The sequence below is a fragment of the Fonsecaea multimorphosa genome (genome assembly GCF_000836435.1).
Source record: "Fonsecaea multimorphosa CBS 102226 unplaced genomic scaffold supercont1.15, whole genome shotgun sequence".
Lineage (NCBI taxonomy): Eukaryota > Fungi > Ascomycota > Eurotiomycetes > Chaetothyriales > Herpotrichiellaceae > Fonsecaea > Fonsecaea multimorphosa.
Genome location: NW_015971649.1, coordinates 30,573 through 45,043, shown reverse-complemented (window position 1 = coordinate 45,043; position 14,471 = coordinate 30,573). Strand labels below are relative to the sequence as shown.

General features: G+C 52.2%; 5 protein-coding genes across 5 annotated transcripts; all 5 read left to right on the top strand.

Annotated features, from left to right (window-relative positions):
- Positions 1-439: 439 nt before the first annotated feature.
- On the top strand, positions 440-1,603 carry Z520_07377 (uncharacterized protein; the record flags this gene model as incomplete). The annotated part of the gene is made up of 1 exon (XM_016777875.1): positions 440-1,603. The coding sequence occupies one exon, from the start codon at positions 440-442 to the stop codon at positions 1,601-1,603; it is 1,164 nt and encodes a 387-aa protein (XP_016630781.1).
- An 809-nt stretch (positions 1,604-2,412) lies between these two features.
- On the top strand, positions 2,413-4,175 carry Z520_07376 (uncharacterized protein; the record flags this gene model as incomplete). Its single annotated transcript, XM_016777874.1, has 3 exons — positions 2,413-2,422; positions 2,493-3,254; positions 3,310-4,175. 3 exons carry the CDS (start codon positions 2,413-2,415, stop codon positions 4,173-4,175), a joined length of 1,638 nt encoding a protein of 545 aa, XP_016630780.1.
- Positions 4,176-5,481: 1,306 nt separating this feature from the next.
- Positions 5,482-6,045, top strand: Z520_07375 (uncharacterized protein; the record flags this gene model as incomplete). The annotated part of the gene is made up of 2 exons (XM_016777873.1): positions 5,482-5,640; positions 5,719-6,045. The coding sequence occupies 2 exons, from the start codon at positions 5,482-5,484 to the stop codon at positions 6,043-6,045; spliced, it is 486 nt and encodes a 161-aa protein (XP_016630779.1).
- Positions 6,046-7,371: 1,326 nt separating this feature from the next.
- On the top strand, positions 7,372-8,802 carry Z520_07374 (uncharacterized protein; the record flags this gene model as incomplete). Its single annotated transcript, XM_016777872.1, has 3 exons — positions 7,372-7,831; positions 8,070-8,577; positions 8,634-8,802. The coding sequence occupies 3 exons, from the start codon at positions 7,372-7,374 to the stop codon at positions 8,800-8,802; spliced, it is 1,137 nt and encodes a 378-aa protein (XP_016630778.1).
- Positions 8,803-12,591: 3,789 nt separating this feature from the next.
- Z520_07373 (uncharacterized protein) lies at positions 12,592-14,273 on the top strand (the record flags this gene model as incomplete). Its single annotated transcript, XM_016777871.1, has 4 exons — positions 12,592-12,709; positions 12,765-12,967; positions 13,025-13,550; positions 13,600-14,273. The coding sequence occupies 4 exons, from the start codon at positions 12,592-12,594 to the stop codon at positions 14,271-14,273; spliced, it is 1,521 nt and encodes a 506-aa protein (XP_016630777.1).
- Positions 14,274-14,471: the final 198 nt, after the last annotated feature.

Here is a 14,471-nt window from a genome sequence, read left to right as displayed (position 1 = left end):
CGTAGTGAGATTGAGTGCATGGCAATATATGTGGTTTGAAGGGAGAAATGGGTGTGTAAAGCACTCCCCAGGATCTCGGCTGTCGTCGCATGGCGTCGGGAAAAAGCAGCATCTCAGGCCTGCGGGCAAATAGGCGGGGATCGAGACGCGTGCAAGTTCTCCAAAAAATGCCTGCCTGAACATCGTCACACTGGATTCCATTTGTCCCCCGTTCTGCACCACGCCGTCCTTGGTTGCATGATTGCTCAAACGGCGTTTAGGGAGTCCTTCAAGTTCAGGAAGAATTAAAAAGTCCAACTTGTCTCAGATGAATTCATAATCGATTCCTTCCAACGACTCTCGCACTCTCCTTGCACTTTCAAGCACGTCCTGCTGATGAAACTTGCCATGTCTACTTGAAAAAGCCGCTGCTTTTGCTGAAAAGACCCTCTTCCTCAAAATGTCCGACATTGAAGACTATGCCTACTCCCCCTATGACGACCTAGAGGACATTCTATGGGACGCAGACCCAACTCCAGAGTTGGCTGACGACTTGGCCGAGCATGCAGTCCACAGTCCTGTGTATCAAGAGGAAGATGCGGTTAAGAACGAGATGAGTGAATATTATAGTGACTGGGAATACTACTCGGATGACTATATGGACGACGATCCAACGTTGCTGAGAAAAACTCTTCAAGCTGGCGACCCTGCAAAACACATTTCTGCCGCTGCGCACGGCTCCAGAAGGGGCAAGAAGAGGAAGCTGATCGAGACGATTGACATCCCTCCTTCGGGATTGGACGAGGTCAAACTATTGACTGGTGGCATTAAAGGCACAATTTGGGCTAAGCCCTCTGGGCAAAAGACTCCCGCGTACAAAGATGGTCAAGAGGAGAAGGTGGCGCTCATGAAGAATTGGAAGGACATTTTCGCCATCAAGGACAGTGGCTGGACTCAGTCCCAGGGGCAAGCAGCAGAAGACGAGAGTTGGGCAAATGACATGAGTCTAGCCGACATGGGGCTCAGACATGTGCAACGGCAGCCGTCCCATGATCCCACCACTCAGGATGCTGGAGCTGAAATTGAAGAGGACGACGACTTTGCAGAGAGCATTGCAGAAGGAGCCCTCGAGGAAGAACATGATGGACAGATCATCATTTCGAAGGAAGGTCCTGGGTCAAATTCCATCGACTCCCGCCATGCTGTTGTTGGCAAAGAAGATGACGAGGGTGGTGGACGGTCCTCTCATGGAGTGTTGGATGAGGATGAGATACCTCGGAAAAAAAGACGAGTCAAGGCAGATCCTCCATCCCCACCAGACTCCAGTGAAATTGTGGTTGTCGATGCCCACGAAAATGAAGTCATGTCTAAAGCCGCAGCATATCACAAAAAAGATGGACAAGATAAGGAGCGCACATCTCTGGTCAATGGAACAGGGATGTCGCGAGTCCAACCACCAGACATCCACGAACCAGGCTCTCGAAGTGAGAACAAAAGAAAGGCTTCGGAAGAGCTTGATGAGGTTGACCTCACGGCATCAACTGCCAGCAGGGCAAAGAGATTCGCTTCCAAGGCCGCAAGGAATTCTCAAAAAGTTGCTACCACTGCACGCTCGACACATTGAGAGCAAGAGGGATCGTTGCTTTGGGACATAGCGAGATAAACTGCAACGACCACGCCATCCAATCAACGATTAGCGACCAGTCGAGTTCGGGATATTAGAGGATCACTGGCTCTCTGACTTGAAATTGAAGAAGGCCCCTAGTGCCAGTATGATATAGTTTCATGAACGTAATGATCACAGGAAGAGATACAGTCCACAGTGGCAAGTGAATGAAAAGTGGCTTCTTTAGTTTAGAAACCCCCTATTGTAATAGTGGTAGGAAGCGAACAAAACATATTCGTGAGACGGGCGTTTGAAGGGAGCTGAGGGATGAGATGAGACGAGGCTCCAACTCGGCTACCCTGGGTCTTGGCAGCCGATATCGAACGGAGTCGACCTGCACCTCCGTCTAGCATCTGCTTCTGCTCGTGCAAGCTATCGTTGAACAGCCTGGACAACCACTAGAATTTTCACTTCAATCGTTGAGTCCATTCAGCTGGAGCCTGCATCCTCCATTCTCCCTACAAAATAGTCCACTTGGATATCTATTGGACAGAGACGAGTCTCTGTTCCATGAGAACACTGAACCACTCATTACATCTGGCTGAATAATTCTGTTTCGCTGGTACGCCCACCTATTCCTATATTAACGATACCAGGGCAATCAAACATCACCCGACCTCCGACTCAAGAGGAGCCATCTCTGTCGAACGTTGGCTAACTTTGTGACCACCTCAGGTTTTGGGATCGACTCCGCAGAGTGCAATTGGATGGGGCAGAGAAAATCTTTGTTGGCTCGGGCTCAATAAAAGGAGGAAAGATTTTCGAAGATGGCATACAGTATGTCTCCCAAGGCAGTACCAGACACCAACCGCGAGCCACCCCAGCACTAATAACACTGGGGATATAGACACTTCTTACCTCTCGTCCCCTGACACTCCCTCCACCGTTTTCCCCGAGCGACTGATTCGGCCACTCCCCAAGCGGTCCATCAAGTCCCGGTTGTCTCAAGAAGCCGCCGAGGCAATCACATATCCTCCTACGCTACCCTCGACCAGCTTACCGACGTACACACACTATGGTGAAAATGGTGAATATCCAAACGACAGCAAAGTTTTAGTGCACCAACACAGTGACGGGTATGATCAAGATCACGACCACGACCACGAAGACGATCATGAATGTCCTCACCACCACCACCATCATTGCCACCACGATGAGTACGAAGATGACCTCGATTCTCAAGATGAACGCATGGTTCCTGTCCGTCACTACTTTGTGTCTTCTCCTCGATCTCCCCGTTCTGGGCGTCACAGATACTCTTCCAAGGGCACCATCTCTGGGCCGGACGGATATGAAGCCTTTGAAAATACTAATAATAAGAAAAAGCGAAAGATCCCGACTTCTGGCAGTTTGAGTCTGCATCATTCATCCGTGACGGATCAGTTGGCGCACATGGGAATCAGTGGAACGCGAGATGGCTCCGCGGACGACTCGTATTCCACGATTGCTCACGCCGGAAGCCCTACTGGTCTCGGCGTCCAAGGAGCTGGGAGAGGGCGCAGCACAAGAAAGCTACCCGGTCGAAACCCTCTAGGTATCTCAGTTAATGGCTCTAACGCTCGAAGTAATACTTCCAAATACGACCAGAATATATCTGCTAACGCCAAAGGTAAGGACCAAGCATGGAAGGAAAAGGGCCCGAGTGTGACTAATGTGTTCTGAAGCGGAAGAATCCAAAGATCAAGGCATTATATCAGCCGCCATTGCCAATGCCACGGCCCTGCTTCGGAAGCCACTCGGTAAAGGTCAAGAGAATGTGGGAGTTCTGGACCAACAAGTCAAACAAGCCCACACCAGTTCGCAATTTACCTTTACCTGCGAGAGCGAGGCCAAAGGAGTCACCTTCCCGGAGCAGAGCTTATACTCGCCCGGTTATGCCCAACGGAACAACTTAGCCCCTCCAGCCCAGGGCGCAACACACCAGAAGGTATCAACCCAAGCAACCCAGACCAGTCCGGGCGTGGCTCAACCAAACACCCAACCTGCACCTGCTGCTTCTACGGCCGCAAATGCGAATGCCCAAGGCAAGAAGCCTCGCAGAAGGAAAGCAGATGTGTATGCCTTGGCTGCCCGACAGAGACGACTTCAACAAGAATACAACAATCTACAGCATCCGCCGGCGCCAGAGGACATCTGGATCTGTGAATTCTGCGAATACGAGAGCATCTTCGGCCAACCTCCCCATGCATTGATTCGTCAGTACGAGATCAAGGATCGCAAAGAACGGCGCCGACTGGCCGAAAAGAGGCGGTTGCTGGAGAAGGCGAAACTCAAGGGCAGGAAGGGGAAGAAACAGACAAAGGGAACGCCCAAAGCCTCAAACTACAATGGCCCACTGCTGCCTCCGCAGGCATATGAGAATCAGCCAATGGACCAGCTAGGCGACGACGATTTGGACTACGGCTACGATGATCCAGTCCCAATGCCGGCACCACCAGCAGCCACTGCCCCGAGCAAGGCTGCTACGGCGCCGTCGAATGCGACGACAGACAAGGCTGGGGGAACAAATGGAGGCGGAGGAACACGATGACAGTTGGGCTTCCGACCCCTCGGTCCGTGTTTCTTGTCTCTCCTTTTGTTCTGCTGTTCGTCTTGCTTCGGTCTCTCATTCGTCTCGCATTGGATTTTGATCTGGTCACTGGTCTTGTTGGCGTCGGTTTCGTTTCCCCCAGCATTTTAAAAACTTGTCTGTATCTACTCAATAGCCTTTTCGCCATTACTCTTGGCCTCCTGGTAATCCCTGGGTAGCCTGCACATACTCCTCTCCCTCGAAAAGATAAAACTAGTATTCCATTTCAATTGATCTGGTATGGTGGTGGTTGGGGGAGCGAGCCCCTGACTTTTGGCCGTTGTTCGTCCAAGATGAGAAAGTTGGAAACAATGGATTGCGTGTGCATTGACTTGGAACAAGGCAAATCAGTAGGGTCGACAGGGATCATGGCTTGAAGAGCAGGCGATCAGGGTCGATCCGAAGGGGCGTTTTACCGGGGCCTTGGCCCTTGGGGTTTTCGTACCCAACGCCCAATGCCATGGCTAAGAGCTTGTCCAAGCCAGACTCAGCCTCACGCCGGCACTGATTGTCAAGACAGACGTTGGCGATGGTCAAGCCACAATTCCCCCGCAAATTCCAAGGCACATTCTCAGTCTAATTCTTGGCCTTGCCGATGACGCAGCTTGCGACCACTGGCATCTCCCATTTCCAAATCCAGTCGTTTCCCAAACAAGAGACCCGTCGAGCCGTCTCGCCCTCACTTATCAAGGATATTTTCTGCGATTCATGTGTCTGATCTTTCATCACTCCTGGTTGTACTTGGTGCTCAACAATATGCCCGATGGAAGGGCTAGGATCGGTATACCGTCACTCCATCTTTGTCCCTGATACAGATTTGCTTGAATAGAAGGCCGTCCCCACCAGCCCTGCACCTTCGCAGCCCTTTCATCACTCGACTATTCATTGGCGATACTAAGGCGAGCCATTGTCGATTGCACAAAAACGCGCAGACAAAGAGCGAACAGGGCTGCCTTTGAGTCACTCCCGTTTTTTAGTTCACTCAGTGACAAACCCCCCATTGAAGCCATTAGACAAGGCGCTGCATGCTTTTGTTTGACTGCCCAAGGTATTTGTCTGAGCAGTCGGCCAAACCGCCTGGCCCCCCTGACACATCTACAACTTCTGACACAGACAGCTTTTTAATACCCTCCCTCTTCTTGCTGGACACTACAAACGCCATCGCATCAAATCGGCTACGCTCGTAAGTTTCACAAAAAATCCTCCCCAAAAAAGGAACAAGTTGAACCAAAACCATCATAAAATTCAGAATACTAGAATATCCACCATGGGATACCTCTCGATGTTTTCCAATTTCCGCAAATCCAACATGTTCAACCTCGTCTTCCGGTCGCTCCAATTCATCGACGCCCTCGTCGTGATTGGCATGTACGCCGTGGATCTCAACAACGCGAACAAGGAGGACAAGTACGCGGACTCCAAATGGGTACGTACGACCAACACCAAGACCAACGCCCTCACCTCTCTGCCGCCCGAGTTTGTCCGGGGACTAATCTTCTGCAAGGTCTTTGCTGTGACGGTGGGCTCGCTGGCGGCCGTGACGTCGCTGTGCTTCTCGCTGGCCAGCATCTTTTGGCAGTACCGCACCGTCGCTCTGCAGTTCGCGTGGGACTGGGTTCTGACTATCCTCTTCGCGACCTTGTCGGGCATCTTTGGCTCCATGTACATTGGCGAGAGGGTCGAGTATGAGAGCGGCATCCACCGCATGAAAGTCGCCGTCGGCTTTGACTTGACGGGGCTGGTCCTGTGGTTCATCACGGCGGCGTTTGGCACGTGGTGGTTTTTCGCCGAGAGGAACCAGGTCAGACGGGATCGTGGCACCAAGGCTTGAGCACCCTGCAGAGGAACTCACGAGGAAGCACTTGCAAAAAAGAAAGGGTCTGTAGACTCGCCAAAAAGAGAGAAGATAATGACACGGCGAATGCTTCTCACCTACCGTCAACCTCCTTAGATAGTGGTCTGTGGTCGGGCGTTGACCCGCATTGTATATCGGGAGACATTGCTTGGTACATGCCCTTGTGTCAACGGGTCATCTGCAAAGGGCTGCAACCATAGGGGAAGAGGAGCCGACATTTGCTCAGCTGTCTACGACCTCCAGTGTGGGGAGAAGTTCAGACGAGATACCCCTGAATCGAAATTGTTGTTTTTCTTGTTCTTTTCAAACCACCATCTCACCGTTCTTTTCCCATCTCCAGCCCTTGAAAAGAATTTCCCCGGCGGTTGCCAGTGCACTTGTACCGAGTAGATTGAGTCGTTCTCAAACTGCCGCGGGGTTCTATCCAAAGGTACATACATACCTCGTATGTAACAGTGAGTTGGGATGTAGGTTGTAAAGCCGTGCTGTGTACTCCGTATACCTATTTTCCAAGTCCATGTGGAATGGGAGCGATGATCGACGGATGAAGAAGATCGAAGACAAAGGCGGCGGAAAAGATTTGAGGAAGATTTGGCGATGCTTTGAGGAAGGGGCAGCCGATAGGTGTGTACCTACCTACCTGGGTACCTAGGTATGTACAATAACACCCGGTGGATTCAGATCTACAAGTTATACAGAGTACCGATGTTGTTGGGGCGGAATAACCCTGCACATGTCTCGCGGCGGCTCGTGAGATTAGAGCTGAGAGGCGATCAGGAGCTCGAAGGGACCCTCAATGACACATATGACGTACCCCTCCATGGTGCTCTCACCAACTGGCCCCAAAAATATTTCTTTGGGGAAAAAAGCTTCTTGCTGTACACACACATACACCTTAGCTGGTGCAACTGCTTTCCTGTGCTTTTGTTGCTCATTCCAGTCCACTATACCTGTGCTCGCGCATTCCCTTAACGTCTATTTTGAACAAGGATATTTTCTCACGGGCCATCAAGTAATGCTTTTCAATTGAAAGTCAAACAGAGACTTTAAGGTTTCCATTGATTGAAGTCGTACCTCGTTGCGTTAAACGGTTTTGATCAAGAAAGACAGCCTGCAGAACACGACCTGCGGAGGATACACAAATAAGAAAAGCACGGCGAAAAAACACTGCCGGATTCGCCAACCAGGTGGGCGCTGGCGAGTACCAAGGAAGGACGTTGCTGTTGTCCCATCGACCTGACGTCCAACATCAAAAGGCAAGACTTCTCAAGAACAGTGCAATAGTAAAGGAGGAATTTCAAGATGAACACACACCACACCCTCCGCCTGCTCCGGCAGATACCCCGTCTCAACAGCTTGCGCTCCGTCCCCTCAAGAGTCGGATCATATCCATCCCTCGGCCGACCTTTGTCCTCGACGTCCTCCCGCTCCCTCAGGGTCACTCCCCCTCAATTTGAAAAAGACGAACAAGATCCATATCATAAAGTCTCGACCGAGGCCACCGGCACCTCGGCCGGTCCCCATGAAGGCTCAGCCGCCCGAACCGATCGAGATATTGTGGTGGAATACCCTCCAGAAGAGGAATTTCCTCGGGACAGACCATTGCGCGGGAGAGGGGGGATCCAGTATGTTAGAACGTTGCCAACCTTCAGTCTCGAGGGCAGAACGGCGGTCGTGACTGGAGGCGCACGAGGGCTCGGATTGGTCATGGGCCAAGGCCTGGTTCAATCGGGAGCAGACCTGGCGATTGTCGATCTGAATAGTAAGATTTCCAAACCCTCATGTTACACCAGCTCTTGGACGTAGGAGACTGCTAGTCCGTGTGAGTGAGTGTATAAACGGCACCGAGGTTCTCTGTGCCCCAGGCTTCGATAAAGACATCTCCGATGCTCTCACGGCTGCTTGGCGATGCTTGGGGCAGGTCTTTGTGTGAAGCCGTTGACTGAATTTGAGGGACAATCCCATTAGGACCATATGCTGACCCATCTCATTTCAAACAGAGGAGGAAGGTGAAAAGCAAGCCGCAGAACTCATGTCGATGATGAACAAGGAAAACGCAGACAGCGGCTCCGACGACTACGTTCCCAAGGTGACAGCACACTATGCCGACGTGTCTGACCCAGAATCCGTGAATGCATGCATCGCCGAGATTCTCCAACAGCACGGCAAAATCGACCATTTGGTGACCTCGGCAGGATTCACAGAGAACTTCTCTGCTGAGACATACCCTTACGAGCGCATGAAGAAACTCTGGGGTGTCAACGTTGACGGGACGTATCTGTTTAGCACCGCCGTGGGGAGGCATCTGATGGAACGCAACATTACACACGGGAGCATTGTCATGATCGGGAGCATGTCTGGCTCAATTGTCAATGTGCCTCAACCACAGGCGCCGTACAACGCGGCAAAGGCGGCGGTCAGGCATCTTGCCGCCAGTTTGGCTGTGGAATGGGCACACGCCCATGTCCGAGTGAATTGTATCAGCCCTGGCTACATGTTGACGGCTTTGTAAGTGCCTCATTGCCCCTGTGTGTTTGACCGCGGCCACCTGACGCGTCTTGTAGGACCCGCAAAATCCTTGATGACAATCCAGAGCTCAACAAGACTTGGACATCCTTGATCCCAGTCGGCAAAATGGGCTCTCCTGAGGACCTCCAAGGAGCGGTGGTGTATCTGCTGAGTGATGCTAGTCGATATGTCACAGGCGCGGATCTGCGAGTGGACGGAGGGTAAGTCCTTTCCCATTTCCTGGTTCCGGCTTATGCCTTGTGGATCACCCGCGTCGTTGCTTCTTTTGGTGGTCTGGTTCACTGACTTTGCAACTTATAGATATACCTGCACATAAAGGCGCTGATCTCCAATTTCAAGTGGGGATGGCAAGGAAAAGGCCGCCATGGGAAGGTGCCTTTGGGGCTAGTTCGCGCGAGCTAGTAGATTCATTTCCAGGTGTTCAACGCAGGTATGAAGAAGTGGCACAAATCGAAAAGGCACGTAAAGACCGCCCTCTAGCCGAATGTAACCGCGATTCCTGGCAATGAAACTGCGGTAGGAGTTGAAAAGCCTGGCGAAAGCCCGGTGGTCTAAGTAGTCGAGCACGATATGCACCCCACGTTTCACGGCATCGTTCGATAGCGGTTTAATCCACCATGGCAAAGTGTGAGGCCTCAGCCGTTGACATGATCGACAATGGGACCATGGTCACAGGGAAGTTGCCCCGGAGAAAGGGGGTTCAAGCCGACAGCATGAATGTCCACATGGCCTCGAAGGCCACAGGGATGATTGGTGGTGTCAAGCTACCACCAGTAATGAACCGAGATTTCCAGGTGGATTGGGCATCAAAATTACCCCAAATATCATTGCAGTGAGGCTTAGGGCGAGATGGGCCCAAGGGCCAAGATGCTCCAGACCGCCGCTCTTGATAAATCAGCAAGCAAGGCGAGCCATGTCGGATTTTCATGCTATATCCGTGGAATAGCAGCACCCTGGTAGCAAGGCATGTAGCGAGGTACTTGTTCAGAAAACTGGCCGCAGCTAGTAATGCCCCCACAGTCTCCGAGGGAGCAAAAGAGCATGTGATACACGTAAGATAGTCGTGATTGATTCCAAACAGTATTTGTGATGTTTTAGATAAGATAATAAGGAAGCAAGGGGTCGATCAGGAGTCTGTCAAAGTAGCGCAGAGTGGACTCTGCGTGGGGAGGCTTCATCGTATCAGGGTCTGGGAGACAGGAGATCGGCGTCCAACGAGAAGACGCAGTTGTGATAGTGTGTGCCATCGGTAGGCTGTGGGTTTTGGCCGCCTAGGAGGGCCCCCTACACTCCTTGTGCGTAGTTTGCATATACGGAACGGAAGTAAGGGGCGACCCAGCAACGTGGATGTGGATTTTGTGATGGTGCGTGGAAATAGCGGCAGCACTAAATCGGGCTCGAAGGATGATAATTGGGAAGAGTGGAGAGAGGAGAGAGTCGAGATGGAAAAGGCTTCCTTGTGAGCGTCGACAAGGGGTGGTCAGGCTGAGAGTACGAGGTGTATGTACCGAGTACGAGGTACTGGTACCTGGGGGGGCTTCGATTCGAGAGCAAAAGGTACGAAAGTAACTACCTGGTAGCTAGGTAAGCAGCTAGTTAGCTTGGAGGCAAAAAAAGAGGGTGGGCCGGCAGAGGGTGCAGGTACCTGCGGATGCAACGTTGGTGAGATAGGGCCCTGAAGCCATGTAGTTAGGTAGGTACCTAGGTAGATATGGGATGGGAAGCAGTTGAGCTAGCAGTGGGACGAAGCTGCGGTGTACAGGACGAGGACGACAACGGGGCCGAAGAGGAAGGAGAGGTACCTAGGAGAGGAAGGGGAAAAGCAAAAGAGACCAATAACCATCCAAGCCCATGATGCAAGATCTTGGTCCAGCTTCTCTTTTTTGTCTTGGATTTCTCTGGTCGAGAGCCACAGCCACAGCATCATCTCATCTCCCTCTTTCCTTTGAGCTTGACTTTACGTACAAACAGATCACTTACCGAGGCAGGTCAAGTATAATGATTGGCCCTTCAGTCTTCCAAATCCTTGCCGGTTAACCGTCCTCTATCTTTGAGCTGGTAGAGCCCCAAGTACTCACTAGTTAGTCCTTGTTCTCGATTTTTCTAGTGTCGATGCCGATCCACGTCGATAGCTCCGTTGTGGCATTCTTGACCGTGCCAATTGACCATGTCGATCACGGAGTGAGTGACTCGTGTGCAGTTAGTGCTCTGCATGGTGCTGCAGGTGATTTAAGCCTCACTCACTGGTTCCAATTGCCGAGCAGATGGAAGCACAAATCCACCCATCTATCGACATCTGGTCTGTTGCCGGTATCTCTTGCTGCCTTTGTCTCTCCGCTCTTCTCCTCTTTTCGCCCGGTTCGGTCATGGTGGCTTTTTTTTAATTATTACTTTTCTCGTTTTTCTCGGATGGTGGTGCTGACTACGACGGATGTGGTATTTCGTACCGTTCACTTTTCCTCCATCATCACACGTACAGAGATGCTGGGTCCTGGGTATTGACTTGGATACGGGCCACGGGGGCGGATGCGTTACCCATTGGTATCTTCCACCTGCCCTCTTTGTACAGACCTGGACAAGTTGTGTGCCACTATTCACTCCAATCCAATCGCCTCTTCCGTTCACATTCTGCCCACCATGGAGCTTCGGAACTCAATCATATCTCATTCATTAGGTGGAAACAACCCCAACCCATCCCCCTGTCTACCATCCTGTTCCCATGATCACCATGGCTCCCGGTTTCCCGTCTCCTGGATCCCGCGCAGGGCTCCCGAGCCGATGTCTCTTGTAACCCCTCTCCATCCGCCCGTTCGTACATGAGCTCATTCCCCCTTGTCGCAAAGCTCAACCACCAACCCACATCCGAGCGGATATTTTGCCAGCTGGGCCTGGTTCCTGCATCAACAATCAGTCTCTACCGGGAACCTGGAGCTGTGTTTCAGTTGTTGTTCCGTTGGGGGGTGGGCTGGCTGCGATTTCCCACGAGTTGGACCTTATCCCCCCTTGTCGCCCACTCACGACTCATCAGAACAGACATTCCAGCATCTGCTCTCGACGTATCACTCCTTGTGTCCGCCCTCCTCCTTTGCGTTTGATCCGTCAAAGCCTCTCTCAGGTCAATTCACGTTTGCCATCCACCGCCATTCCCGCGCTAGCTCGGTCACCCGTCACCCGCTCGCCTTGACCACGGTAGCTTGCTGGTCACGACCGTTCACCCACGTTGGTACCGTCAATTCGTCTTCCCCCCGGTTCCGGCCCAACTCAAGGCATTCAATCAACCGTCTCGCGGGCGGTCTTTCAGCTGAACTGAACCCATCTCGTGTTTAGTCCCTCAACTCACTCCCTGAGGGCTCCGGTTTTACCCAACGGATCCCTTCCGCGCCGCTTCACTACTGGCTGTCACTCGCTTCCCCCGTTATTTTAGGCTTTCGGCAGCGGGTCCCAGACTTTCGATTTCTCACCACCTGCTCCCATGCACCCAGGACCCAGGACCTGACAGTTCTTCCCTCTTACCCCCCTCCTCCCAAAGTAGTGAGCCTCTTCGATCGACGTCGCCAGTGGCCTTTGCTGTTTCCAGCTCTAGCGGTGATCTAGTACAACCTCCAGCCAGCTTCCCCCCGTCTTAACCAGCCGCGTTACTTACGGTTACACGCACATTGGGCGTGCGTGGAAGGGACTGAAGAAAAAGAAACACGAAGGCAAAAATTCTGCTTTTGCCGGTCGTGCCTTCATCTATTCTTGCACACCGATCTTTGGGCCTCTTCCCCGCCGCGAGACGCCCCGGGTTGGTGGGCTCCTCCTGCCATTGCCGCCTCCCAATTTCCCTCCACCTTGTCTACCGCTTCTTTCCTCCTCTTCGATTCTTCGGTTCCTTGCTCTTCATTTTGTGTCACTCTGCGGGAACAGAGGGATATGATTTGGCCAAATTGGGGTTTGATCGTCCGGCTTCGTCGAGCTGCCACCGACCGCGACGTACCTTGACAACCGCTTGTCATGACGGCCGTTCTACCTCAAGGACTGATCAATGCCAATCCCAATGCCCAACAGTATGCTCTCGATGACTCCCATGTCGATATCACCAATGCTGAAGTGCTCAGCAAATTTTGGAAAGGTCGGTGTGCTGCGGGACTCGGAAGAACAACCGTGAATCGCTGATTGTTTACTAGTTTATGCCATTCAAAGCGACGCTACCCAGGACAACACCTCTGCGAGGTTGCGAAACCTGTTCTGGAGAGTATGGAGCAATCCAGTCCTCACCCAGTCCATGACATCTGCACGATTGATGCGCCTGTGGACTTTATGCTCCCAAGACTTCGACTTGACCCCAATTGAAAACAGTGCTAGACTGCCCCGCAGACTTATCACACAGGTACTCTTTGAGTCCTTAACATTGTGTGCAAGTTTCCCGCTGACTGGAATGGTCTAGGGCCTCTTTAATTCAGACCAGACTCCAAACACGCCCTCTCCATTGTCTCCTACCTCTGAGATCCATCAGACAACGCATTCCACTCCACGAGCTAAACCAAATGTTGCACCTACTCTGCAAGATTTCAGATTTCCTTCCGGGACGGCGGATACAGGAGACGATGGTTCCCATCCTTCTCTGGTGCACCCCAGCGGACACGGCCGAAAGCAGTCAGAAGATACTTCGGGGTCTGCATCCCACGCCACGTCCGAATCGTCTGCGCGCCCGACTTTGAGTAGAACCACTAGCGGGGGACGACAGAGACTGCCTGTTCTGGCCACCGCTGGAAAGTCGAGGACAAGGCCTCAAATCCCTCCAAGAAAATCCAGTTCACAGAAGTCTCCGGCGGGTCCAAGTGCGCCCAAATCTCCAAGGGCACAGCCAGAGGCTACTGCGGCCAATCTCTCAATTCAAGACGCCGGTGGAGTTGTCGGTCGGCTCTCTGCCAGAGGTCCGCCTCCTGGCTTACCAGTTGTGCCTTGTATGTGTTTCTCGCATGTTATGAGCTGGTAAGCTGATGAATTCAGTGACAGCAGCTACCAGTGGACCGGCTTTCGCTCTTCCGTCTGCGTCTTCGTGGCAGAGCGTAGATTCGGGTTCTGACCCTCCCCTAGCGACCACCGCCCCACATCTGCCTACGTCTTCGGGAGAATTGGTGGAGCCGGATTTTCGGGGCAGATTTGTCGAAACACAGAAGAAAATGGCTAGCTCGACAAACCTTGCTGGACTGAATCGCATCAAGAAGACAGGTAGTGTTGTCCGCTTTGCAGATGAGTTACCCCAAGAATTGCGGAAGGGAAAGGAGAGGGAAAAGGAAGCCATGTCCCCGGTTCGAGATGAAAACCTCGGATCTTCACGGTTGCGGACAAGCATGTCCAGCCAAGCAGTCTCCGATGATGCCAATGACGATGACTCGTCTCTGGAGAATATGCAACTCCCACGCACCAAGAGCCAGCTGAGTCTTCTGATTCAGAACAGAAGGGATGAAACAGGAAGCTCGGATATCGGCCCTGAAACGGAATCGCAGGACCCTAAAGGAAAAGGAAAGGAGAAGGAGAAGGCCCAATCTAAGGAAGAGGAACTCCTGTCAATGGGTCGACGTGATGGCGTGACAAAGGCGGGCGGCATCCAGGTACGCAAACAACACCGGATAAGCGAAATCGAAGATCCTGGATACATGTCGCCGTCAAGCCCCGAGCCTTTGTTTTGAGCTAGCCTTGTGCTTGGACCCATCGACAATCGCTTTTTTTGTGGCAAACATGAGCTCATTTGTACCACGACATGACGTTACGACGAGACGGCCGAATACAATATGTATCAACAAACGATGGTTTGAGCAACAAGAATATTTCGTGAGGAGAGTTTACATATGCGGCATTCACCTTGGGAGCTGTGGGCCTCGGCCCGG